Below are 27,133 nucleotides of genomic sequence, written 5' to 3' on the forward strand. Positions count from 1 at the left end.
TGATGCAGAAACAGCTAATAAAGATTGCCACTGTAGAAACCACATTTGGTCGCACTAGACCAAAAACGGCTGTATTAGTAAAACCTCTGAGTGCATTGAAATGAACATCGGTGCATTTTACTGTTTCTAAATTTAATTTTTCATGCGAGTGGAACTTGTGTGTAAATTCTTCTTTAAAACATAATCGTTGCTCTGAATGCCCATTCAAGGAGATTGTTAAACAGAAACTCTTGCTGTCAACAAACTGGATTAAAGACAGGTTTATTGTTGAAAGAGCTCGGGGGAAGCACGGATATATATATATATATATATATATCCATAACAGCATATCGCTGTTGTACAGACGGCCCTTTGGAAACAGTCATGAAATGAGACAGTCAAATGCTGCTATTGTTACTCTTCCTATCTAGAAAAATCTAAACCTATAAAGAAGGAAAAGCACACAAAGAAACACATTGTAGTTGCGTAGAGGTTTGAGACATTTTACTGCCCGTTCTGAGTACATGATAGCAACAAGCTGAGAACTTCTATTATAGCGGGGCTGTTTGGAAATAATTGGATTGTTTTTGTGGTGAGTCTGCTCGTCTATACAGATCTTATGAAAATAATCTAAAATAAAACAAATCATCACAGAGACTTGGAATTAGCAAAAGACTAATAGAAATTATTGCAACCGTCAGACTGACAGATCTTTACTCAAATGAAAAGCCATAACATCGGGACAACGGACTGGACACCAGTACATTTTGTGACAGTATAAAATAATGTTCAATTAGCAAGTGAACCTTTTGAAGCTGTTTAAATACAGCGATCACACTATTTACTGAGGCCACTTTTGTCTCATCAAAAGTCATGGAATTAATCTACATTCAGCGCTTTAAAAACAGGAGCTGTTAGACAAGCTGAGATTTAAACTCATCTCCCTCAGGGCTGGACAGTGTGTGTGTGTGTGTGTGTGTGTGTGTGTGTGCGTGCACGTGTGTGTGTGTGTGTGTGTGTGTGTGTGTGTGTGTGTGTGTGTGTGTGTGTGTGTGTGTGTCTGTTCGACGGGACACATTCAGAGATTCCAAGATATCTCAAGAGGTATAAAAATTAAGAGGTATAAAAAATAAAATCATATCTTATCATGACTAGAAGAGCTCCCAGACTCAATGGTGTCAAACAATTCTCTTGTTAGTACCGCGACGGCATACAAACATGTGGAGCTGATATACCGATGGACGAAGTATATGGAAACAGTTCACCATTGTCGTCATCACACCAACGGGGGGGCGTGCCCTTCTCTGTCAATCATACAAGTGAAAGCAAGATTAGTGCACATTTCCCACAACGGTTCTCGAAGCAGCTGGATAATACATTTTGTATCATACTGTACATACCACATAATGTGATCCAATGAATATAACTGGTCCAGTGACAGACAGTAGTAGGACTTTGCCCCGCTGTACCAAAAATAATCTTTGTTTAATGGGGCAAGCTCATAGTGTGGTCTTCTTGACAAAGGAAGAAATAGAGTTAAAGAAACAAGAAACTAGATAAATCCTGAGTGAGGTCCTCTGTGTGGGCACTACATTCCTCATTATAATCTGTTACTTGGTCATTCTTTTGTTGAAGTGTGTATTTTCAATGAAGTATTACACCAAAGCGTGTAATACACCCATCAGTCCACTGCAGGATACCGTGTCAGTACTCTACGTGAAAAGTAACGCATGTCCGGTTTAGCTACCAAAAATCCCATGATTGGGTTCAGGTACGAATACTTGATTAGAGTTTGGAAAAGATTTCTTTAAAGAATCCACATTGCTTTCTCATGGACTGTAACCGTGGTCTGTTGGGGGAAAAGTCCCGTGTTTGCCTCCCTACTCTGACCTTAAAGCTTCTGTACTTTGTCAACTGATCTTAGACACAGGATTTCCATCACACTACCCCCTTCTTCAACCCTGGTCAGACGTGCGTGTAACTTTCACGCCTAGGCGAGGCAAAACGTCACACTGACACGGTATCCTCCAGTGGTGCAAGTCGAAAAGACGCTGCTTCGCACGGCTGAGGCATATCAGGTATACCTTCAACATTCAATCTGCGTGTTTCATGCTCAACTTCTGAGGTTTTAGTACTTGACACGGAATGTACAGCCTCGGGGGTTAAACGTAGTTACATCAGAACTACTAGATCTGGACCTCATCCACTGTAACTGCTCTACTCTCTTGAGCAGACATGATTTTATTTGTCGTCACCAAAAATGCTTAATCCGGGTTAAACAATCCACAAGTCGATTTTGTGTACTGGCAAATGGGAAACTGAAACAATGCTCAATGACCTCTGGACTTTACATCATGCTACCTACGTGAGGAAGTGTCTACATAAATGTCAACATTGAAGAGGGCCTTATAGAGGGCTGAGTGATAAAATATCAATTACATCATTAAAAAAAAAAAAAAAACTAAACTGAAATCTAATTTAAATTCTCTACACAGAGACGTAAACATATTAATAAAAAGATTTACATGAGAACGACAGAAACATAACTAGTCAGTATGAGTGTCATCTGAAAGTGACGCAGGAAAACCAAGGAAGGCCTTTCTGAGCAACACAAAAGGATCTTCAGGCTTGTGGCCTGCAGTCCTCATTTATCCCTACAGGGGGCAGCAGCAGTAGCAGCAGTCCCAACAAAGGCTCAGAGACTGAACGCTAATCATAATCAGTGTAGTGCCATGATATGAATCATGTTCTTCCACAGTTTCAGGGTTCATTAAGCTGGATAGCATTTAAAATTACATGCCTACAAATAAATACCACGTCCAAAAAAAAAAAAAAAAAGAGGCTATTTTACAAATCCAGAGGTTTGCAGCTGTACAGTGTCAAAGCTTCCCGGAGTGTTAGTAGCAAATTTTGTTCCGTTTTTGTTTTCTTGTAAAGGCTTTTATGGAATCGGAGGAACCATTTGAGACCGTCACATCTGCACAGACCGGGCTATCTGTCGGCATGGAAACTCCTCTCGTCTCTCATAAGCTGCGTATTTAGGGGAAGCATCTAGTGCAGACTTTAGAGATACTGGCAAAGGATTATGGGAAAATTCCTCAACCCTTTGAACTCGCATGCCGTACTGCAGTACCTTAGTGAAGCTCGAGCTTTCAGGTCCTCTGATTCAAGTGCAACAATGTTAAAGAAATACAGACAGAGTCTCACCCCTTACAAGACAAGGCAAAAATAATTGTTCATTTGTGCATTAGTGTCTTCTTTCATTCGTCCATTTGCAGTTATTTGGGGTGTGCCGCAACTTAGTCGGGGTGGAGGGATACTGCTGTCATTAAATGTCAGAGTAGATTCCCTCTGCAGGTACACAGAAGATGTAGTTTGGTGAGATCCAATGAAGGAAATGCAAGAGTCTGACAATCCGTTTAGTCCTTAGTAGACAGTGTGCTTGTGTTAGTGTAAAGTCCCTCGACGGAGGTTGCGATGCTTTGGAGAACTGTTGGTTCAGTTCCTCGTTTAATTCACATATTCAGTGCACTCCTCAAGTTAAACTTAGTTTTTTGTTTTTTTCCTGTTCCAGGTAGTATCAGTGCCGCACCTCATTTTCAATGAGGCTGTCCTCACCAGACTGGAAGTCCTCATTCAGGCCGTTTTCAACATTGATTATTTCCTCGTCCTGCGAGGACCCCTGGCCGTCGTCCTCGCCGCTGCCTGAACCCCCCTCCTCTGAATTTGGGTCTTGGAGTACCTGAGCAATGTACATTTGCTGTGGGAGAGAACATGAAATAAAAAAAGAAGTTCAAGTTGAATACCCACTGCATGTTTCAGAAGAGGGTTTTCTTCCAACAAAAGGTTTCTAACGTGTCCTGCGCGTTGGATAGTTTACTTTCTGCTGAAACCTGTTGTTACACGACAAGAATGCCAAAGACCTTTTTGTACAAAGGAGACATTGATGAGCAACTACAGATGAGAGTTCAGTCAATATTTGAACTCTGGATTTTAACATTTGAACTGTAACAACAAAAACACTTAAACCCGAGGATCGTAAGAAACACGTAGCATACTGATGTCTTTGTGAAGCCAAAAGACAGCAGCAGCCTTCCATGAACAGCAAACAACAGTTTGCTTTATAACAGGTTTTTTTTAGATAAGTAATATGAGCACATTCATTTTACTTTAACTTTAGCAGTAAACAGAAGACCAAGGTTATCACTTCTATTGTCACTGTTGACAAACTAGGCGTACACATTTTTTACCACGACAAACTAAATCATGCAATTGTATTATATGTAATATACATAACGTGATATTGCTGCAATATGCTAAATTATTTGCATAAATCTATGACCGTTTAAAATATGTAATAGATTTTCTGATGTTGTACCATCTCAAGGTAAAAATAAAACCACCTCTATCTCTTTCCTCAGCGTCCTCTAGCCTGATTAATACTTTCTTGATTTTGCTCTCAGTAGAATTTGTTTCGTGTTCTTGAAGGCACATTTTTCCTTCCCAGGTTTCGTCCGAAGTTTAACTGTTTTATTATAGAGCCAAGTTGTGTTGTGCATCATCGTTAAAACACTTGTATGTGTATTAATTATATATTTCCGTTTCAGTCTTGATATGTATTTAAACTATTTAGAAGTTTCTTAGTCAAGAAGTTGTGATGTCAGTTTTACAGGCTGCTGTGGGGAAGGCCTTCCTAATCTTCCATATTCAACCTGTAAACAAAGTCTGATGGACTTTGCTCTTTACACACTAACAAAACTCAGGTTTCAGGTTTGGATAAAACAAGTCATTTTGTAAAAAACTAGAAGTGCGTGACCCAGTTTCTCCTCAGCAAAGGGTCCATGAATGTAAAAAAAACAACTCTGTTTGACCATGAGGCATTTGTTGATATTAAAAATGACTGAATACATACCGTTGCCTTGTTGGCAGCAGAGGTGCTCACTCTACGACGTCCGTTCTCCAATCCGTCCACCTCCTGGGAGTCGATCTGGAACAGAAAACACGTATTCGACATAAGCAGCTGAACACAGTGCTGGTCTGAAATACTGATACGAAGAATTTGTAAATAAAAATCAGTAATATAGAGAAAAAAAATGACGGTCTTGTAACCTTGTAGTTGTGAGCACTGAGATATTTAAAATGTCCGAAGCAGACGTGAGAGAGGCAAATGATGATTGTGATGATCAAAACCACAAATGTAAACATGGATGTTGCAGCTGAGAACCCTGCGGGAGAGAAAGTGGAGGAATACTTGTTTATCAGGCACTTGGACTTGGTCATGTTTTAGAAACAAAGTGGTTGATACACTATAAATCCATTTGGGCATATGTAATGACAGTAGTGGCCAGCAGATGGAGTCCTCTTCTTACCAGAGCGAACAGTGGAGAAGAACAGAAGCCAGAAGAGACAGAGAATCGGAGCCGCCACCACTTGGTTGACGGCTCCAGAGTGGATCTTCTTGTCCAGTTTGGACGGCAGGTAGGCGTAGTACATGTTGTACCTGTCTGCGAGGTGTTTCAGTAGCATGTACATCAGCCCTGCACAGGGAACAGACAATCAGTGGAAGTAATCCAATTAGGCTTGCTGATAAGCCTCTGAACCACAAACAGGACCACTGTTTGCTGCCTGCTGTCTACATGTATCTCCTGTGCTAATTTAATCAAGCACACTATCTGAATGTGAAACAGCAGCCACCCACTGGGGGGGGGGGGGGGGGGGGGGGGGACTCACCAAAAGGGACGATGATTGGACAGGTGATGCTGTAGGTCATAACCACAGTGAAGACGCACATCATCCAGGCATAAGCTGCCCCAAACTGGAACTCATAGGCTTGGTGCTACGGAGACAAAATGCAAAAGTTTTAATCGTTGATATAAAGTAGATTATTTTTTGGATTATTCGTTTACCAATAAAATTTGATAAATAATGTCTAACACTGAAAACAAGTTACCAGAGCCCAAAGAGATGTTGTTAGATGTTAATAGGTGGACAAATGCTGGTCACATTAAGTAGTTTCCATTATTTGACTTTGCCAGGACACATGCAGGTGTGAGAGTCGTGACTACACGGTAGCAGGGACAGTTACCACGACGAACCACATAAACGATTCAAATCTCAAATATGAGATGTGGCAGCAATTACTTGATATTAAGATTTAATAAACAACTTGAATGATTATTGTAGTATTAAACAAATTGTCCTTCAATTTATAAATCTGTTCATGATCTTATTTCAGTACTCCTCCAAATGAACAGATTTTTCCAGCCTAAGATCAGAGCAGTAATGCATGCATGAGCACATAATGTGCGGTATCTGCTCTCCTGTGGCCACCGAAACAATTCATTTCCCACTATGTTATGGAAAAGATGTTCAAGTATAGGATCAATCATACCAAGCAATATATTTAATTTGGACCCAAGCACACACACACACACACACACACACACACACACACACACACACACACACACACACACACACACACACACACTAACCCTTTTCACGTTCCTGCGCTCAGCTGCAGAGCGAGCCAGGCAGAGGCGGATCATGTACATCAGTAAGCCGGGGATCCTCAGCAGGTCCATGGCGTTACCAATGAATGCAGACGCAATCACGTAGTTCACAAAGAAGGCTCCGTTGTCAGGGAGGAACACACACCTACCAAGAAACAGGCCGGTATCACTAAAGACTGAAGTCAGACTCACACTGGACTTTGCCAGGCGAAAAAGCCATTTTAATTCTAATTAAACATGCGAGACCTTGTTTGGGGTTTTGCTACGTGATTGAAAGAAGTATTAAATAACCATTTTTCAAAATGCATTTATAGTACCAACAATTTGTTGCTTACTGTTTACATTGTGTATTTGAAACCTAAATATTTCCAGTGTTTTCCTGAAGATGGTGGAAGACTTGGGTACTAGGTATTTGTTGGGTTTTTTTGGGTGTTGTTATGTTATAAATATGCATCGTCACATAATTTTTGACCATTATTATTACCACCATATTTGTCTAAAGTTTTCCAAAAATTTTGAAAATCTATAGCAGATCATAAACAAAACAGCAACTACAAAGCCTAAAGACTAAACTTACTAGTAAAGTCCACTGGGGAACAAATACAACCATTCAATCTGGGAAAAGTGCCTTAGTTAATTGGATGTTCTCCAAGATGACTCAGCTTTGGTTCTGCCCTAAAAAGCTTGGCGGCTGCACCTAGTGGTAGGGAAAACCCTGATTTCACCCCGATCTGCTCTGTTCGGAGTGACACAGGGTCACAGCGAAACTTCCATAAAAGGATGATACTTACTCAAATCTGACTTTAGCATCTGCCAAGAACCTTTTGTCAAAAACCCACCGGAAGAAAACATCCAAACTGCACAAACGCAAGGAAAGAAAGAAATCAGTTTACATATTTAGGCTGACAAAAATGAATGAATGGATTGTATTGACGGGCAGAAATAAAAACCGTGCAATACCTGCTGAGTCCTAGGGAGGGCAGCAACAGGACCATAAAAATCAAAAAAGTGTAGCATTTATGCATTGTGGTCCTGTTCTCTCCTGACCTGTGGGACAAAACAAAATATTTACACACACTGTAAAACTTTTGCAACAGTTCAAATCTGTGAAACTTCAAATGGGAATGAAGACAACATGGCTATAGACTGAACCTGCAGAAAATGTAAATCATACCGGGTCCAGTGGGCTTCGAAGAAGGCAGAGTAGTAAACAATGGTAGGAAGTAAGGCGGAGAAAGACCACAGAAGGAGGGTGGGGAAGAACTGGGTGATGATTGGATTCTGGAGGACAGATCAGAGACAAGAGCATGTTTGTGTAAAACTTTCCATGTTCCCAACCGTTTCAGTACGGTGAATAATAAAGATGCTTGAACTGGGTGTGCTTACAATTTGTACTTTTACTGCTAAATACTATTAGACTGATGACAACAGACTCACGTTTAAGTACTCCACTGGTTTGGTAACATTAAACTTGTCCATGGTGGATATGATGATGGCCGGGGTGGTGAGGAAGAAGAGGAGGAGGAAGAGGATACAGTTGATGATCAAGCAGCGGAGCCACCAGGAGAATCCTCCCACTGACAGATGCTCCCTGTGGGATAAAGGTTATGCAGCGGTTAGACCGACACAGTGCGATGACCCGCAGTTCTGGACACAGCTGGCCAGTAAACTGATACTGCAGCTCAAAATCCACTTCAGCATCTGGAGCGAGAGAGTCTTTTCAAAATGGACGTTAAAAACAACTTTACAAATGAGCAATTCTGTGTTCGTAGTACTTTTATTCTGCCAAAATGTAACCAGTGTTTTCAATATGTGACTTGAATGTGTTCTTACCAGTAGACGTTTTGTGGATCGGGGGCGTAGCTGACCGTCCAGTTGTGTGTGCACAGCTTGGAGCTGAACTGGGAGTTCTTGAGCTCGCGGCGACAGTGGCAGCCCTGACACTTGCAGGCATTAAAGTCCTTTAAAATTCTGGACAGCCATTCAAACAGGGAGCAGATATTACATTGGAGAAAGAGCAGTACAATCAGTTCAAAAACACCAAATCTCACAGGCACAGGCTCACTTATTGTACCGTGTGTGAATGTACATACATGGCAGTTATGGACTCGTTCTGGAAGGTGACAAAAGCCATCCCCAAAGGTTTCCTGTTGACCTTCTCTTTCTCCTTCCTGTAGTCATCTTTTAATTGGGACTCCAGTTTGGTGTAGTAGCTCACTGCTTCTTCCTATGAAGGACATAATAAAACAGTCTAGGACGTTTCTGATGGTTTTATTTTATAACTTTTATTTTTTCTGTGATTAATTAATAACGGTCAAGCACTGACTTCATTTAGTTATCAGCTTTACAATTATGTGTACTTGTAAAGACAACTTACAATCTTTAAAAACAAAGCGTAATCAAAAGTTAGACGATGTGAAACCCAAATACCAACTGTAAAGTAGAAAGTAGGGATATCCTTATCAAGTTTTTTTCAACCCGATTCTGATACGAGTCATTTAATATCTAGTCCTGATCCGATACTTGCATTTTCCCTTGCACACGTCAAGTTCATTAAAATTATTCAAATGAATCTAATGTATGTACTTGGCAACTGATCTGTAAAGCATAAAGAAAAGCCTGCATTCAAGCTGTTCCACAAGAACAGCCAAACTAAAAAAATTATTTACTAACAGCTCTTATCAATTTCACTTAGAGCAGCTCTGTAGTAGTAACATACTCAAGATGAATACTATAATCATAACTCCACTTCAAATTGCTGTAATAACTTAAATGTAACACTCATAATCGCAACCAATAAAAATCCCAATTAGACTTTGTCCCAGTTACCTGAGTGAACTCACTGTATTTCACTGAGGGTTTATTTTGTTGGCGCTGTATCAAATTAGAAGTATTGAACGCAGCTCTGTTACTGTCGTCTCACAAAATGCTCCCGCTGCAGACATTACAAGTGGCTGTTGTACCGCTTTTACTTTTGGTTTTGAATTATTTCCATGCTGCACACATTGTGTTTACACGTGTCACATGCCAGAGTTCACTTCTGCACCCCGTCACAATTTGCACTCTCCGTTTATGACACCCATGAGACAGTTGAGGCAAAACAAAAGTATTGGGCTAAATATACAGTGGTGTGAAAAAGTGTTTGCCCCCTTCCTGATTTCTTATTTTTTTGCATGTCTGTCACACTTAAATGTTTCAGATCATCAAACAAATTTAAATATTAGTCAAAGACAACAAGTAAACACAAAATGCAGTTTTTAAATGAAGGTTTTTATTATTAAGGGAGAAAAAACAATCCAAACCCACATGGCCCTGTGTGAAAAAGTGTTTGCCCCCTAAACCTAATAACCGGTTGGGCCACCCTTAGCAGCAACAACTGCAATCAAGCGTTTGCGATAACTTGCAATGAGTCTTTTACAGCTGTGGAGGAATTTTGTCCCACTCATCTTTACAGAGTTGTTGTAATTCAGCCACATTGGAGGGTTTTCCAGCACCAACCGCCTTTTTAAGGTCATGCCACAGCATCTCAATAGGATTCAGGTCAGGACTTTGACTAGGCCACTCCAAAGTCTTCATTTGGTTTTTCTTCAGCCATTCAGAGGTGGACTTGCTGGTGTGTTTTGGATCATTGTCCTGCTGCAGAACCCAAGTTGGCTTCATCTTGAGGTCACGAACAGACGGCCGGACATTCTCCTTCAGGATGTTTTGGTAGACAGTAGAATTCATGGTTCCATTTATCACAGCAAGTCTTCCAGGTCCTGAAGCAGCAAAACAGCTCCAGACCATCACACTACCACCACCATATTTTACTGTTGGTATGATGTTCTTTTTCTGAAATGCGGTGTTAATTTTACGCCAGATGTAACGGGACACACACCTTCTGAAAAGTTCAACTTTTGTCTCGTCAGTCCACAGAGTATTTTCCCAAAAGTCTTGGGGATCATCAAGATGTTTTCTGGCAAAAATGAGACGAGCCTTAATGTTCTTTTTGCTCAGCGGTGGTTTTGGTCTTGGAACTCTGCCATGCAGCCATTTTTGCCGAGTCTCTTTCTTATGGTGGAGTCATGAACACTGACCTTAACTGAGGCAAGTGAGGCCTGCAGTTCTTTGGATGTTGTTGTGGGGTCTTTTGTGACCTCTCGGATGAGTCGTCGCTGCTCTCTTGGGGTAATTTTGGTCGGCTGGCCACTCCTGGGAAGGTTCACCACTGTTCCATGTTTTCTCCATTTGTGGATAATGGCTCTCACTGTGGTTCTCTGGAGTCTCAAAGCTTTAGAAATGGCTTTATGACCTTTTCCAGACTGATGGATTTCAATTACTTTCTTTCTCATTTGTTCCTGAATTTCTTTGGATCTCGGCATGATGTCTAGCTTTTGAGGATCTTTTGGTCGACTTCACTTTGTCAGGCAGGTCCTATTTAAGTGATTTCTTGATTGAGAACAGGTATGGCAGTAATCAGGCCTGGGTGTGGCTAGAGAAATTGAACTCGGGTGATAAACCACAGTTAAGTTATGTTTTAATAGGAGGGGGAAAACACTTTTTCACACAGGGCCAGGTGGGTTTGGATTTTTTTTCTCTCTTAATAATAAAAACCTTCATTTAAAAACTGCATTTTGTGTTTACTTGTGTTATCTTTGACTAATATTTAAATTTGTTTGATGATCTGAAACTTTTAAGTGTGACAGACATGCAAAAAAATTGGAAATCAGGAATACTGTAGCTCAGTATAGCCGATACTGATCAGTGAAAAAATGCCTTCATCTGCCCCGACGCCCGTCTTTAAGATCGGCTCTGGTCTTTCTTTCAAATATTTGAACAATGGTACTCCATTAATAAACCAAATAAAATCGAATCAAGTTAAGGCAAAAATGTACAACACTATAAGCATACAACACATGAAACTGTGGTGGCCTGTTTAACTAATAGGAAGGTTATGGTCAAATTGGTTTTATCAAAAAGAATGCTAAAATTTCCATCATATTTACACTAATATGTTTTCCTCATTCAACTACTTACCATGTCACAAGATTCCGCTATGACTCATAAAACATGAATGGAGTCACGGCCATAACAGTAACAATAAGCACAACCAGCACGAGGATGTTACGTATCAATGTAATTTACTCCTTATGTAAACTATGTCCGTTTGGCAGCTATTCAAGCAGTACGGCACATTACCTTGTTTGAAATGAATGTTTTTCCTGCTTTGCTTTTCTATCTTTGCCTCATAATGCTTCAAGTGTCAGCTTGTAAACACGCATGAGCAGCACATTGTTTACAGATAAAGTTACGACCTGTCACTGACCTGTTCGCAGCCTTTAATGACACAACAGCAAAGGTGTCCACAAGGCTTTGGGTTGATCATGGTGGTGATATGCTCCTTGGTTGCCAGGTCAACAAAGAATTTCTTGCTGCGCTCAGTCTTCTTCCTGCATACAAAACATCAGCTGTGTCAGACGGGTAAAAAAAGGACTATTTCACGGTAAAAAAAAAAAAAAACAGCTCATGGAGAAATGCTACAAAAAGGGCAAACACAAACCCTCTCATGGTTGTTACCTTTCAGAGTCGAGATGCATCAGCCTTGCCACATTGTAACAGATACGAGCTTCCAGCACAACACAGTTTTCATATGCGTGCCTGTGAGAGAAGTGCAGAGAGGGAGACAGTAAATGACCGGAGAAGGTAAAAAAAAAAAAAAGAAGACACAAATTACTCCTGACAATATCATTCTTACAGGCACAGACTGCAATAACAATTGAAAGACAAAATCCTTTTGTCATTTATCATTACTATTTTCTGTGGATTGTACTCCAGTGTGGAGACCATTTAGCAGTGCAGGGGCAAATATAAGATTTTGGTTCATACTCTTTGGCCAAGTTGGAGTTGAGCCAGACCTCCACTCCTTAAATCTTAAACCATCTACACACATGACTTTCTTAATTCTGCTCATCTGGCTTCTATTATGGACAATTACACATATAGGCCTGCCATTGTCTGATCCCAGCCATAAGTACCAGGACAAGACAGCTGTTTTAACAGGAACAGGCACGCCGTAATACAGTTACTGCACAGTTTACTGCTACCTCGACAGAGCAGGGGACCACTTATACAAGCAGACAGATTACAATCATTGCGAGAGCTGGGACATCAGTGAAAAAGACCCAGAGGGACACCTACTCAAAGTGTTGCTTTATCTCAGTCTCCTCTGCGTATTTGGAGATTCCATTAACAAATAAAGTGCGTTTCACCTACATGGAAATGAAAAGACAAAAATAATTACAACAACAAACAGACTTAAACGAGTGGAAAATGTGTTAAACAGCCATTTTCTGAACCATACTACCCACCAGGTCATCCTCCTTGTAGTGCATCTTGGACGTGTGCCGTCTCATGCTGTAAACCGTCAGTAACAGGTAGAGAAATGCAAAGGTAGTGTGCAGCCACAGTAGTGTATTACTGGAGAAATAAAGGGCAAGAAGGACTCCGTTGTAGCATTAGAAAGTGAGGACTGAAGTATTCAAAGTCTTTAAAGTACAGTTTAGGATACATAAAGGGAGAGTAGAAGAATTACTCACGCCGCATCCAGATTTGCTATAGTGGTTCTCCCAAAACTATAAGCATTGTTTTCTGTATAAAAAAAAAAAAAGAAAGAAGCAAGACAATCACTTGTTTGAAAGGCTGCCACGAACTTACAATGCACCAAATACAGCTGGGAACATGGACCATGGTTTAAATTGGTAGAACAGTAAAAGAGTACTTTCCAATTAACAACACAAAATGCACAGTATGCTTCCATAAAGCTGAGAGCAAATCAATGTCACAAAGAGAGGAAGAAAACATTTTGCAGACAGGTAATTTATATTATATTATATTATATTATATTATATTATTACTGTCATGAAGGCAACGGCTGTTTCTCCACTAATCATTTTAACAAAACTAAATATAAGCGCAATGCTAGTTAATGGTATCTAATTCATTGCTCAGGACATCCTCAAAACTTCTCTGACTCGATCATTGCTCAGTAGTCCTGCTAACTTGCAGCTCACACAGCGTAAAAATAGAAATGAGTCAAAACAATGTAGGCAATACATATCCTTAACATGAAAGAAGTAACATGGTTTGTGACTGGTAGCTCACAGCGTTAGTCTGCAGCAACGTGGAAGTAAAAAAACCTGGATTGGAATTTCTGTATATGTACTATCAGACGACAAGTCTGACAACATATTAACACTGTATGCTATTATTTTAGAGAAGAAAAGCATGGCACTGTGGTTTATAAAGTTTATAGAGTCCTGTAAAAAAAAAATTAAAGTTTTTGGGGGTCTACATGCACAAGAATATTTCAAAGGTTTATGTACAGTTCACAGGAGGGCAAGTTTAGTCAAAGAAATAATAATAATTTTTAAAAAAGACAGATAATGGAAGGACAAAAATAAAAAATAAACCTGTAAACATAATACTGAACAGGGAGCATCACCAGATCAAACACTGGCTGACAAATACATTTAATAGGATCATCTCATGGTAAATTCCAATCAGCTCACCGAGTAGGTTTCCGGAGAAGTTAACGGGAAGGATGATGCCGACGGAGAGAACTCCCACCACTACCAGCAGGCCAATGATGTGGCGTTGAAAGGACAAGTAATGCACTGCATCCTCACCACACTTATCCCTTATCTCCTCATCCCTTCAGAAAAAACACAGCAACTAAGTCAAACACTGGAGACTCATTCACAACAGAGAAAAATGACATGTCCAGTTTGATCAGGAGTTGCAGTCACATGCATGCTTTTTTTTATTCTGACTGAAGATTGCAAGTCAACCGTTTACATGGGATGGGATCTAATAACATCTGCTCTTGACGTGCAGCATCGCATTGGTCGGAACAGCTATGTGAGGTGGTGATCAAACGTTACACGTTTTACATGTTTGCATGTTGCATTCACCTAATTTTTTTTCACACCCACATTCTGCCTCTGATAGGCTCTGATCCTGATGTTCGTATTATTTTTGTGAAACAAGTTTCAACCAGAATATTAGGGTTGATGTGAACTCAGCTAGCGTTACACCACAGAGGAGGCTGACTCACTTGATGCGGAAGATCGCAGTTAGCCAGGAGCAGAATCCCTATAAAAGAAGAGAGCACAGGACTGAAGGTGTGGTAACTAGTCTTTACATGCAAATACAAAATGTCCTAATATTTCATCCTACAGCAAAAATGTTCCTACTTACTGTGTCTCTCGATTCAATGTCCACAGAGCTGGAAACTGAGGTGAGGCGCTCGTAGCGATCAGGTGTCTCTGATGTCATGGCAGAGGCCACACTGCGAGCAGAACAAACACAACACGGAGCATTTGCATGATGTTATATAACTCGCCAACATCACCACACAATGAGAGGATGTTAGTTCTCTATGTCTCAGGACAGTGGGTTTACCTTCAGTATGGAAAAGGTAACAACACGAAACACACAAACACCTGCCCTGAAATGAGCTGAAGAGATTCACTGCTGTTTACACTGTGTGGACCGTACACACAGGATTTAGGCTGGTAAACCAGTAAACCACAGGAACAATCTCTGCAGCCACATTTCAAACAGCGTTAGGAGTTAAGAGCCTACTTTAAACATGTTGAGTACACCGTCACTGTCCGAGGAAAAGTTGCAATAACACAATAGAAAGCGAAGCTACAGAAAAGGAGCATTCACAGAGGAGACAACAGAAACACAGTGATGATCAGGAGCTTTGTCCAGCAGAGCCTCAGCTTCTCTTGGACAGAACAGACTGTACTATTTACTGCATTCAAATTTGATTTCACTCCCCTGGCGGGGAAAATGTATACATAACTGGGAAATATGAAGAGGACCCGGACTCTGCTGGATTTCCACATTGGTTCAATACTACATGAAAGGATGACGTTATCCAGGGCTCTAAGAGATCTCTAATGGAATGAGGAGAGAGCCTGAGGTTGTAATTGTCGGGCTGGCTCTCCCACATTCCTGCAACCAAAAGTAATGACTCATCTCGGCTCTAGTTGACAGGATATACTGGAGGTGCACCATGTTAGGTGTCTGTCTACGAACAACCACAGATCAGGGAAGAATTACCTCTCACTGTACACATCCTGCCTGTGTGGCTCATGCGACTCGCTCACACAGGAGAAGTCCAGGCTTCATAAAGAGGTCAATACACAGATTAGCACACACAGATCTGATTAGGTCGGTGAGAGAGGACAGGGACACCCAACAGCAGAAGTACAAGAATGACAAGGAGAAGGAGAAGAATTAGGAGGAGCCTGGCACTGGGAAATGCCTGGAAGAGGAAAAAAAACCAAACACTAAACCGTCGAGAGGGAAAAACAGGCTGAAACCCACGGCGGCCTTGGCAGAGAGGACAAGAGTTATGAGTTAGGTTAACTACAGGAAACGGACAGGAGAGAAGAAAAAAGGCGGTGAGTCGATGATATGGAGAGATAACATACTATTCCCGATCATCCAGACGACTGTACCGTTGATCCATTCTTCTGATGAGAAGGGAAAAAAAAAAAAAAAAAAAAAAAAGAAAGAAGCAAAACAAAGCCATTGAGCTTAGTTAAAAGGAAATGGCCCTGTTGGCCAAAAAGGCTGCCGGTTCAGAGAAAATCTGGGGAAGCATATTACACCACAAGCATACCAATGAAGGGCTCTGTTCATCCTGGTATATATATATTATCCAGCCAAATAAATACATTTATAGTCTGCAGGAGCGTAATCACTTGATTTACTTTAGCTGAGTTTCATGGCTGATGTGGCTGTAAAAATAGAAACAGTAAATGTTAAACCCATTTTTGATCATCTAAGTTTCATTGTACAGTTACATCCACCTTTCAAAAGTTAAAAGAATTCCTAAGACGGTGATCTCAAGTCAGCACAGTGTCATGACACAACAAACTCCATATCCTGTCTGTTACAAAAGTGTCCCATGCTGCCACCCCCTCCCATCCACCCACCATGCTGCAACCCAGTTCTCTTCTCACATGCAGCTGCAAAAATACTGGAGCTGCAACATCCCACAAACACAGCAGGAGGATGTAAGTAATGGAGCACTGTCTCATGTAGTTTCCAGGGTTCACAGTCAGAGTCTTTTTTTTTCACCTCCTGGCGAAGCAGTTTAAAAGGAACAGTGCTTGTTGAGAGGCGTCTCTTTGGCTGCTTTCACGACTATTCTCATTATTCAATCGGTCTCAAATCATCCCAATACATCTGGCAGCATATCGTATAGTAGTAGGAAACTACAGTCCATAAGGCTTACATTCATTTAGTGGCTTTAAAGAGGTGTAAAAATGGTTTGAAGGACGTACTTAAATTGTCACAATTCCTTTTATTTGTTTATTCTTCCTCTATCTCAGGCAGCGAACCGGCCTCACTATTTCAACGTGAACGAACCACATATTAAGTGGCAAAGCATGACAATGTCAGACTGCATTGTTGCCGTTAAAAAGAAAACTGCTAACGCTGACTTCCTGTCTGGAGTACCATCCTTCTGATGCCTGCTTCTGTCAGGAAAAGAAAAAAAAAAAAGAATGCTAAATTCCCCGTCAGTAACGCAGGTTAGCAATACGGCTGGGCGATAAACAGGTCAATCATTTTCAATCAGCATTTATGTCAGCGACAATCACCCTATTAGGCTACTAAAAAAAAAGGAAGAAAAAAAAATACACACAAGTTGGAAATAGACAAATAATCTATTTGGGTTGACTCTGACGTCCCCACAAGAGGAGAATATTGTGTCAAAGAAAGGTCAAACAGCATCAGTGTGTTGGAGGTTTCTGAACTGGTGGCCACGAATGGAACATATAACATACCTTTTCCACCATTTTGAAAGGTAGCGTTACCATCTCTTCGTATATTCAGAAAGTCAAAGTCTGGCAAAGTCCCAAGCTGCTAGCACGAGCAGCCACGCTAACAAACAAGCCTGTTGTGACAACGCGAGTTCAAACCTCAGCAGCAGTTCATCCGTCTGCTTTTACTGACTCCGTACCGACTCTCGTCTGTGACTGTTTATCATTTAAAGTCACATTTGTCTTATTTATATATTTGTATTTGTTATCATAACGTAGCACATTGAGGTACATACAACTGCCAGTATCCGTGTTGATATATGTGGAGCATAACATGGCAGTGTAAATGTTACACAATAAGTATCAAGTTAATTATTCATAAATAAATGACAGTTTAGAAGCATAACTAACCTTTATCTGATTTATTTAGGACTAAAGTGAATATACCTCTTCAACTTCAAATGAGCATGTAGCCCATGGTGCTCTTTTGTAAACAAACAAGTTATGTTATCAACCAAAGCACTGTTGAACGTGTTTCAACAGAAAATCTGACCTTTCTGTTAGTTTCATCCAGATGAATGGAAATGATTTCAACAATTACATCCAGCAGGTTTCTGACTTGTTGCCTAAACTGCCTCTATAAGAATACTGTCTAAACCCTGGAAAAGATTGCATGCTTATATCTTCTGTAACTGTATTTAACGAGGCCTAAAGTCATACGAAGAACGATAATCAAGATGTCAAATCGGTTTTTTTTTTGCAAGATGAATTCTTTTTCATTTCACAACAGATTGCAAACTATACCAGAGGGAGTAAAGTTGAAGTTAACACAAACTACCAAAAACGGAGTGACATTTATGATAACGCTGTGTAAAACATTAATATAATAGTATTGGAAGGTAATTTAGGTTCGGACCCCTCGGGATTCGTGTCAAACAGTTAACTCTGGTGAAGGGTATCGATCAAACATTAACCATTCACCACTATCATCATTCAGTGCACGTTGGTTGTAGTATTATTGCTTGCTGTGATTTAGTCAGAAAGCCGTGTCGGCGGATTGGTCCCGTCTGGAAGGGCAGCGTGTTCTAATTACCTGTCGGCGTCAGTCACCAGAGCGAGACGCCCGTAGTCCCACGCCACTTTTCTCAAGAAGGAGAACACGACCAGCAGCCCCTAAAAGGTACAAAATAAACACAGTTTGTCAAGACCTCCAAGGCCCTTATTGACATTATAAAGACCAACTGAGCAAAAGTTGCATAACTGCTTCAAGTTATTCATCATTTAAAAAAACACCTTCCTGGAAGTATTTGACCTCAGAGTTGCACAGACAACACAACGCTGAAGGGCTTGCACTTCCTGATTAGCAAATGTAAAACGTGGTCATAAGACTGACGGAAGGACTCACCAAGAAGCACATGAAGTCCAGGGCCAGGACGGTTGGCACGCCACCGAAAGGCAAACCCTGGAGCACTGTGGTGCGAATTCGGGCCGAGTAACAGTAGTCCCTGGAGGTGGAGTTGGGCACCGGCGTCGGGCAGCTGTCTGAATCGGAGCATCCTTGCGCCCACCAGACGGCCATCATAAATATCAACACTCGGTGCATCACTCACTGCAGCATGTTGACAACCTGTGAAGAAGACACACATTTTTTACAACACTACGTTAACTGGATTAGTACCAGTGCATTCTAGCTATACTGGTCCCACTGGGTGTCTTTGTGCATCGCAGACCACCTGTGAAGAGCACCTACGTGTCCATGTACTCGGTACGTTCACAGATATGGAAAAGAAGACGACCTCGAGAGGTTGTTTCATAAAACCCAATGCAGAATGAATTGTCGCTTCCTTTATACCGAGGCTCTCATTTCTGTCTTATCATTAGTCACATGTCCGTCTGCTACTTCTGACCACATGCTTGACAATTGAAACAAGCTTTTTTAAAACTGTACACTTTCTGTTCCTTGTTTATGGTCATTACAAGTCTGTCAATGACACAAAGTCAACTTTGTACTAAATTTTCGGAAAACAGCAGAGGTTGCGGAAAATTTATACTCTGAACATTTGGGGGTTAAAGTACAGATGATCTGTACAAACTTCTTATTTCAGTAGACACAACAGGACAGAAAGCACACTGGAGACTTGTTTGCAGCCAACTTAAAAGTAAATTCTTGATTCACTGAGTCTTAATGCAGGTTTAGGAACAGCTGACTTTAGAAGTCAGGCTTTACAGATGTGGGAGAAACTAAATGCCCTTGCTGGGCCTCTATTCACTCCAAACTCTACGCTGCTGTGTTTGGTTGTTTTACTTTCAACCAACTGGTGCCTAACCATAACCTTAACCTTCCCACGCAGTACTAACCAATCACAGGTGCTCGGCCCAGATATATACATATATACAGGCCCACCAAGGGCATTTAGTCGCTCTTTAACAGATGTGGCCTGCTGGTCTAAGCCTCCCGCGGGCTAACTTTATATTCTGTTACTTTACACTCTTTGATACATTTCAGAAGAACAAGGAGTTTACAAAACAAGCTGCTTAAAGGCTTATGACGGACAACAGAGATAAAATGTGAGAAGTCATATGAAAAATGGATCCTCTTAACTTCCTGATCCAAACAAAAGAACAAGACCCCTCATGATCTCAGCATTTCACTCCAACCTTTAGGATTCAGACTGGTTGTAAAATAATCCCAGAAAAACAACTTTTCCCCCGAGCTGGCGCAAAAATAAAATGTGATGCATACTGTTATCTCCAAAACTTATTCCAGACTTCACAACACTAACACGTCCTGACAGGAATGCTCTTGGTAAGAGACTACACGTAAATGACTACATAAACTTGGTAGCAAATATGAGGGGCAGTGCAAAAGGATTGTCTAGATAAAACATTAGTCATCCAAACAATACCTGAAGTCATCTGATGACGCATCAACATAAGCTTTGGAAAGACCCAACATCTTATACAGTATCCCTGCAGGTCCAAAACACAAGAGCGTCATTACTGACTAAACTACAGACAGAAAGGATCCAATTTTACATGTTCGCGATCTTGAAACAAAAGTACCTCCTCCATCCCAAACAAATGCCCCTTTGCTGATCCACATTTATAACATTTACGAGGTTGAATATTTCACACAGACGGTCCGAAGGCCTTGGAGAAGGCACGTAGGTGTTGTAGTGAGAGCCGGCGAGTGCGTTTTCACAGTTGCACTGCTACATTTGTGCCCTTCTACCCACTATTATCAGCAGCATCCACAATGCTGCTCATCTGCCCTAACACTAACTCATTTATCCGCTCCCTGGAATGCTGTGACATCACTGGAGAGGGACGCAGCCAGAGCTGAACAATAAGCCGATAGAGACCACAGGGTTCAAATGGGCCGGTCTCAACCCAAGGAGGACACAACATACCCCCCTGTGCCTTCAACAAGACGGCTGCACATCTCCAACCCGTTGCAACAGTCGAGACTGTTTAACATTCAACGCCAACACCATCTTGAAAGGACCTCAAAAACACCTAAGACCTAAGATGTTACTCGGGGTACAGTAAGCTCACATTTTTGATGCATGGTTTGCATCAGTGTCCTGGAAATGCCAAAACTAGTACTGTGCGTCGAGTGATGCAGTCAATTTTTAAATTGAATGGAGCATCTTTTTATGAATTTTAGGATTCAGGAATCACAGAATTTAATGTTCAAGCAAAATATTTGGTTAGGCAGACAGTATTTGAGGTATATAGCATCACACAATTTACCACAAGCTTGTTACACAGCCAAATACTGCGGCCGAGTCAATAAAGGGAACTTTATTATTTTGTTGTTGTATAATTTGAATTTGTTTGAATACAATTAAAACAGTCTGTAAGACTGGACATGACCGGCCATGAGTTGAGTCGGATGTTAAATTCAAACATCTAACGTTAGAAATTCAAACATAAAAGTCAACGGGCATATGACGACAAATACGTTTGTACACGGCTTTAAAAATAAAGATTATTTGACAATGCAGTTGTAATGCAATAAAAGTGTACCATCTTTTCGAGGCCTGTATTGACTTATCGTAGAGCCGACAGCTCTATGACACAAAACGTGAACACTCCCAAGTTTTTTAAGGTGGTTTTTCTTCCAGAACTGCATGAAATTGTTCTTGACATCGTATTCACGAGTTGTGTCTTAAACGTTGCTGTGAATTTGTTTTCTTGGCCACGTCTGTGTTTGAAAGTGTTTTGTGGGGTTTTCTGGCCAGCGAATAAAGTTATGTTTTCGTTCAGTACTTCTCACTAAAATGCGTTATAGGCATCACTGAAGAGTCACAATTTTGAGTGCATTTCCTTCATCGTAGCACATTTGCAAAGCAGATTTTTAAAGAGTATTTAAAATCATGTTTTATTTACATCCATGTTTACGGCATGGACGGTATATGATGAAGGACGACGCGTCTCCACTTCCTCCCACTGTACAAAAGTGAAGCCAAAATATCTCTGATATGCTGCCATTTTGCGCTAGTTATGTCATTGGGAAGCAGAGCCTCCACACTAGTGATCGAGGGGAATTGAAAGAGTAGTATTGAAGTCCCGCCCATAAACCTATGCCTCCATGACTACTTGACTCAGAGCAGCTGTCAATCACACCCCCTTTTTATAGCATCATATAACTACTTAAAATGTAACAGAAAAATCAATGTGATAAGAAGTACTAAAATAGTAATAAAATATTTATATTTGAGATGTACTTTGAGATTTGTTTGGCCAATGTTCCATCCGCTGACGTGAAAGGGGGCGCGGTTTATTATTTATACTGTGCCCATCCAGCAGGCAGCTGTCAAGATACTTTGGCTTTAGTTTCAGGTGGCTGTCACGTCGCCCTTTATATACATAAACATTTAGTGGAATCCATTCTTCCCTCTGTCCGTGCCACACAACACCAGAGCAGAATATTTCCATCCACATGCTCAACGTCTTTTCTATCACTTGATGCTCCCTTTTGTCTTCAAACATGGAGGGAAAAAAAGGGCTCAAGTTGTACTTATTCTGTCTACAGCCCTGATGTCAGCTACAGATATAGGAGGCAGATGTGCTGCAGTGTTATGTGAATGTTTTTTTTGTTGTCATCCTTATCTTGTCCTGACATCCACAGTTTCCCTGAGCCATCATTTATGTAAGGAGTTTCATACAATGGGAATTACGGGCTGAAAGGGCTTTGACATCATTTTGTAGCTTTCCCCTGCTTTGTAGGCAGCAACTACCCGATGCTCGGTCAGTTGATTAACAGTTGTTGACTGTTACTATAAGGCTTAAAGAGTTTGAAAATCATGCTCTGGGATTTGGCACACAAAGGGAAGTACACCTAACAACATGTCCACATGCACATGATTGAAAGAAAACAGGAACATGATGGAATATGTGATGTTGGACCAAAACTCGTGACAGCAATCAAGGTACAGTTTGGGCAAAAGTTCTCAATTTAAATAGCGAATGACATCAACAAACTGTACTTAGGACAAAATATATCCTCACATTGAACCCCAAGTTGCTGCTGTTTATTTTTCTGTTGAGATTTCTAATGAGCATCTGCTGGCTAGAAATGTAATATTTCTTAAATTCTGAATAAGTACAACATAAATATAAAACTAAGGCAGCATGACATGACATATTAATCAAATGTTTGTGATGAAAACGGCAAGTGCTTTATGCATCTTAAAAAAAAAAAAATCTTCTATCAATTTAAATTCTATAATTATTCTCCAAAGGCATACATTTTTGTATGACATCAGAGTAGAAGCAAACGTTGCAGACAAATACTAATGTTGATTTTAATTCATCATCATTTGACTGTCTTGAAAAATGTTAACAGCTGTGTCATTGTGTGGTTACAGCATGACTCAGTGGCACATAAATACTGTGCCACCTTTCCACCTGATGCTAGTTGCCATGGTACCAATAGTCTAGCACACTTTCTCAAAATACAAATAAACATGAAGGGGATGAAGGTAGTAGGAAAGAAAATCCTATGCTTTGTCCATTTGAACCACTACAGAGAGAGTCTGCTGTTTGCTGCAAGCAAAACAATGTTGTTGGGCTAATTGTCAGGGATAATATATTCAGATAAACTATATCTGAGCAAAACATCTACCAGGACAAATTATAAATACATAAAGTCATACAATACAGTGGCTTGAATGCAGCTGCATGCTCACTAGGTGCTAATAGTACTGATGCAAAGCTTGTATTTATCGTTATCACATACATTCATGCCCTTCTTCATTTACAGCCACATTGTTTTCCGTCTGTGCGAGTCATTACTCCTTTAGTCATCGTGAGTTAAGTACTTGAACAGGTTTCGTTCAACATTTAAAAACGGTGGATAAGGAACTCGGTTAGCAGCTGTCCAGGAACACTCACCTGCATTCCCACTAAAACCAAACTGGTTTCTTCAACTCGTTCATGCATTACTTTATGATTGTTGGTCAGGTAAGTGTAGTAGAAAACGACCAATGCAGGAAACATAAAGCAAAGGAAAAAAAAGTCCCACTTCACCAGCCACTTAGTGTTCGAATGTGTCACCAAAAACAAAAACAACTAGGAGATAAATAGTTAAAAGTGTGCGTCACCCTGATCACGTTTTTGATCATCACCCTTTGAAGGGTCGGTGATACGCTCATCAGCAACGCGAATACAAGGAACAAAGAATTATTACACGCCTGATAAGAAAGGTGCCAAAAGCACCTGGCCTACAGACAACACATTCCCACATACAACTGTTCAAAGTATTAATACTGTATTTAAAGACTGTTTTGAATCCACTATAAGATCCGTGTTCAACTTGTGAAGTAAAAAAAACCTGCTATATATTTCAAAGCGTATGCATTCTGTTTCAAAACCATATCAAACTTGGCACGACTCCTCCAACAATGCTGACGGGTGACAATGCAGACGTGCACATATTAGCCTCGTAGGTATTGGCCTGTAAATCATTCGCAGCTGCTCAGCGCCTGAGCTTTGATTAGCTCCGATTTTGATGAGGTCAGAGTATGGTTTCATAATCACGTCAGAGAATTGTGTAAAACTAAGACCGCACAGTATATATATATATATATATATATATATATATATATATATATATATACATATATATATATATAAAAAGGTTGAGAGGAAAGTGTTAAGTGTTGAAGTTCAAATAAAATCTCCTCCCCTGGTGAAAGACATCTGTGCATACAATACCGTGACAATAGCATTAGATGGAGAACCCCTTCATGTTGACAGGACGCGATAAAGACTACTGCACAGTACAACGTACTGTAGAGTCTTACTGTTGATGAGTCCAATGAACTATATTATCTCTGTAAAAGTAATCAAACTACTCTAATTTAGTTTTCTGTGTGTGTGTGTATCTTTTGATTACAAAGGGAAGCCTAACCTGAGTAAAGTTTATAATAATAATAATAATAATAATAATAATAATAATAATTATAATAATAATAATAATAATAATAAACTATATTTGTAGAGCACCTTTCACACAAGAAATGTAGCTCAGAGAAAGCTCAGAGAAAGAAATTAGATAAAACTGATAAAATACATAAACAGATAAAAAGGAATACAAGTAAATGGTCTGTACTTGTATAGTTTTATCACCTTTTGGTCTCAAAGCGCTTTAACATGGTTTTCCCATTCACACACTAATGAGACAGATCACCATGCAAGGTGCTGCCATCAGGAGCACATTCACACACTGATGGTTCACCGTCGGGAGAAACTTAGGGTCCAGTGTCTTGCTCAAGGACACTTGAGCATGTGGACAGGAGAAGCTGGGGATCGAACCACCAACCTTCTGATTAGTGTTCAACCCACTCTACCGTCTGAGCCACAGCCTCCCTTTCCCAATAGGAAAATATAAAATTGAGCAATATGCATTTCAAGGCGCAGTAGTTCAAGTGCATGGCAGGTGTAAGGTAGCTTCAAGAGTAGCTAATTAAAGGCTGATGTAAAGAGATGTGTTTTGAGCTTTCTTTTGAAAGTATTAACTGAGCTGATATCTAACAGGTAGTTTGTTCCGCAGCTTTGCAGCGTAGCTGACAAAAGCTGAATCCCCAATTTTCTTTCGGCTGTTGCTATTAACCTCCAATAAACCAGCAGCAGATCATCCCAGTGTTCTTGAAGGCTCATAAGTAACCAGAGTTAGAGATGCAACTCGGTCCGAGCCCATTAAGAGCTTTGTATGTGAGGAGGAGGACCTTCAAGTCAGTCCCGTGTCTCACAGGCAGCCGGTGCAGAGCAGCCAGAACTGGACTGATGTGATCTCTCCTCTTGGTTCTGGTTAATACTCGAGCTGCACAGTTTTGGATGAGCTGAAGTTTCTCTGTTGTTTTCTTTGATAAGCCAGTAAAAAAAAAAGTGCATTACGGTAGTCCAGTAATAACATACTAATTGATGAATTGTTGTCGCGATGCGTAGTAACACCAGATATGGTTGTGGGGTGGTAGTCTCGTGAATGCTGGGTTTAGTGTTAGGTTCTTTCCCCGTCATTATTAATGCAAGACCGGGCAGCTGCATGCAATATCAAGGGATCACTTTACATTCGGACTGAGATGTGCTTCTATCGTTGTCGTTTCTCATTTTTAGAAGCAACAAATGACAAAAAAAAGAAAAGAAAAAGAATAAAAAATGGTCCACTGGCTTTCAGCACAGTAAAATGTGAGAACATGATTCATATGGAAAAAATAAAAAATAGTTAGTAAAGGCAATGTAATTGTTCCACTGTGTGGCTCCTAAACAAAACATAGAGACTGTGTTTATCCCTTTATAGGCTGCGCACAAGCAAACACTTAGAGGGCATTATCTATCTGGTCATCAGCCCGTGATGAACACACGTCAGTAAATCCACGACAGCTTAACCTGTTACTGAAATGAACCTCCCCCCCAACACAACACAACAATGGTCACACACCCGGTAGATAACAGGGGGATGTCAGGGATTGGTGATCTTCCTCTGGTTATCTTAAGGCATCTAAAAAAAAAAACCACAGCCCATCAGGCAGACTTAAAACTATAGCTGCATTGTCCCACATCTCTTCTCGTGTCCTTGACGTCTTTTGCACAAGCAATCTCAGTAAATCTGCAATAAAGAGGCTCAAACAGTTGTCGGGATGACTTGAGAAATATCCTGTTTGATCTACACGATCACGAACAGGAGAGTGCGACCAATAACTTGTGTAATATATTATTCATGGTACTATTAAGCCGGCTGACATTACAGGTGAGCTGGTCGTGAGTAAACGGGATGTTTATTGTTGACAGCATCCATTAAGTTTACCAACGAAGTGTCTGACGACGAGCGTGTTGCCACTGACGTAACGTGTTTTTGTCGTGAAATACTAACCGAGTTAAAAAAAAAAAAAAAAGATTTTTAAAAATAAAAAAGAGAGTAAAACCAACTTACCTTGAATTGATACGCAGCAGAGGCAGAAACTGTCACAAACTGTTAAATGTGAGCTAGCAGTGAACTGTTAGCTAACTTAGCCCCCCCCCCCTCTCCGCGCGCGCGCGCCGTAGCGAATAACAGGTGGAGGTTTTTGGTTTTTCTAGCAGCTGTCGGAGGTTTTTTTTGTTTTGTTTTGTTTTTTAAATCCGACCGATGTCGGCTGACGACACCGAAGAGAACCGGACGGAGCGAAGCTGGTCCCAACTGTCCAGCCAGCTGTTCGTACTGTGAGCCGCTGAGCTCGTGTCTCGTCAGCCGGTCGGACAACTAAACCTGACCAGTCCGACGGCGTGACGTAGACAGAACCAGACCACACAGAGAGGAGTGTGGATGTGGCGTCG

The 27,133-nt window shown here is 40.7% G+C and overlaps 1 protein-coding gene across 3 annotated transcripts; it reads right to left on the reverse strand.

The window, feature by feature from the left end:
- Nucleotides 1-245: 245 nt before the first annotated feature.
- LOC138195501 (CSC1-like protein 2) lies at nucleotides 246-27,107 on the reverse strand. 3 transcript variants are annotated; one of them, XM_069144979.1, is made up of 25 exons: nucleotides 26,751-27,107; nucleotides 18,717-18,938; nucleotides 18,405-18,484; nucleotides 15,974-16,012; nucleotides 14,727-14,817; nucleotides 14,584-14,621; nucleotides 14,039-14,181; nucleotides 13,067-13,118; nucleotides 12,839-12,947; nucleotides 12,669-12,739; nucleotides 12,048-12,128; nucleotides 11,797-11,920; nucleotides 8,585-8,718; nucleotides 8,325-8,462; nucleotides 7,929-8,082; nucleotides 7,666-7,772; nucleotides 7,452-7,538; nucleotides 7,283-7,348; nucleotides 6,474-6,636; nucleotides 5,710-5,815; nucleotides 5,349-5,516; nucleotides 5,089-5,204; nucleotides 4,892-4,966; nucleotides 3,598-3,739; nucleotides 246-1,283 (listed from the first exon to the last, which is right to left on the reverse strand). In XM_069144979.1, the coding sequence occupies exons 2-25, from the start codon at nucleotides 18,912-18,914 to the stop codon at nucleotides 1,174-1,176; spliced, it is 2,592 nt and encodes an 863-aa protein (XP_069001080.1). In that variant the 5' UTR covers nucleotides 18,915-18,938; nucleotides 26,751-27,107; the 3' UTR covers nucleotides 246-1,173. The 3 variants fall into 3 exon arrangements, with proteins under 3 accessions (XP_069001080.1, XP_069001079.1, XP_069001081.1); XM_069144978.1 differs by having other exon boundaries at nucleotides 15,974-16,015; XM_069144980.1 differs by lacking the exon at nucleotides 15,974-16,012 and having other exon boundaries at nucleotides 26,751-27,106.
- Between the last annotated feature and the right edge of the window lie 26 nt (nucleotides 27,108-27,133).

This window comes from Embiotoca jacksoni, unplaced genomic scaffold (assembly GCF_022577435.1).
Source record: "Embiotoca jacksoni isolate LCO1_2020_lvr unplaced genomic scaffold, fEmbJac1.0.p SCAF_12, whole genome shotgun sequence".
Lineage (NCBI taxonomy): Eukaryota > Metazoa > Chordata > Actinopteri > Embiotocidae > Embiotoca > Embiotoca jacksoni.

Bases quoted from the DNA above. Each gene is read 5' to 3' on its own strand.
- LOC138195501 (XM_069144978.1), bottom strand. From the start codon at position 18,914: ATGCACCGAGTGTTGATATTTATGATGGCCGTCTGGTGGGCGCAAGGA. The intron at 6,637-7,282 runs GTAAGTATCATC...GTTTCTTGGTAG, and splicing joins GATGCTAAAGTCAGATTTGA to GTGTGTGTTCCTCCCTGACA. The intron at 1,284-3,597 runs GTGAGGACAGCC...TATGATTGACAG, and splicing joins GAATGAGGACTTCCAGTCTG to AGAAGGGCACGCCCCCCCGT.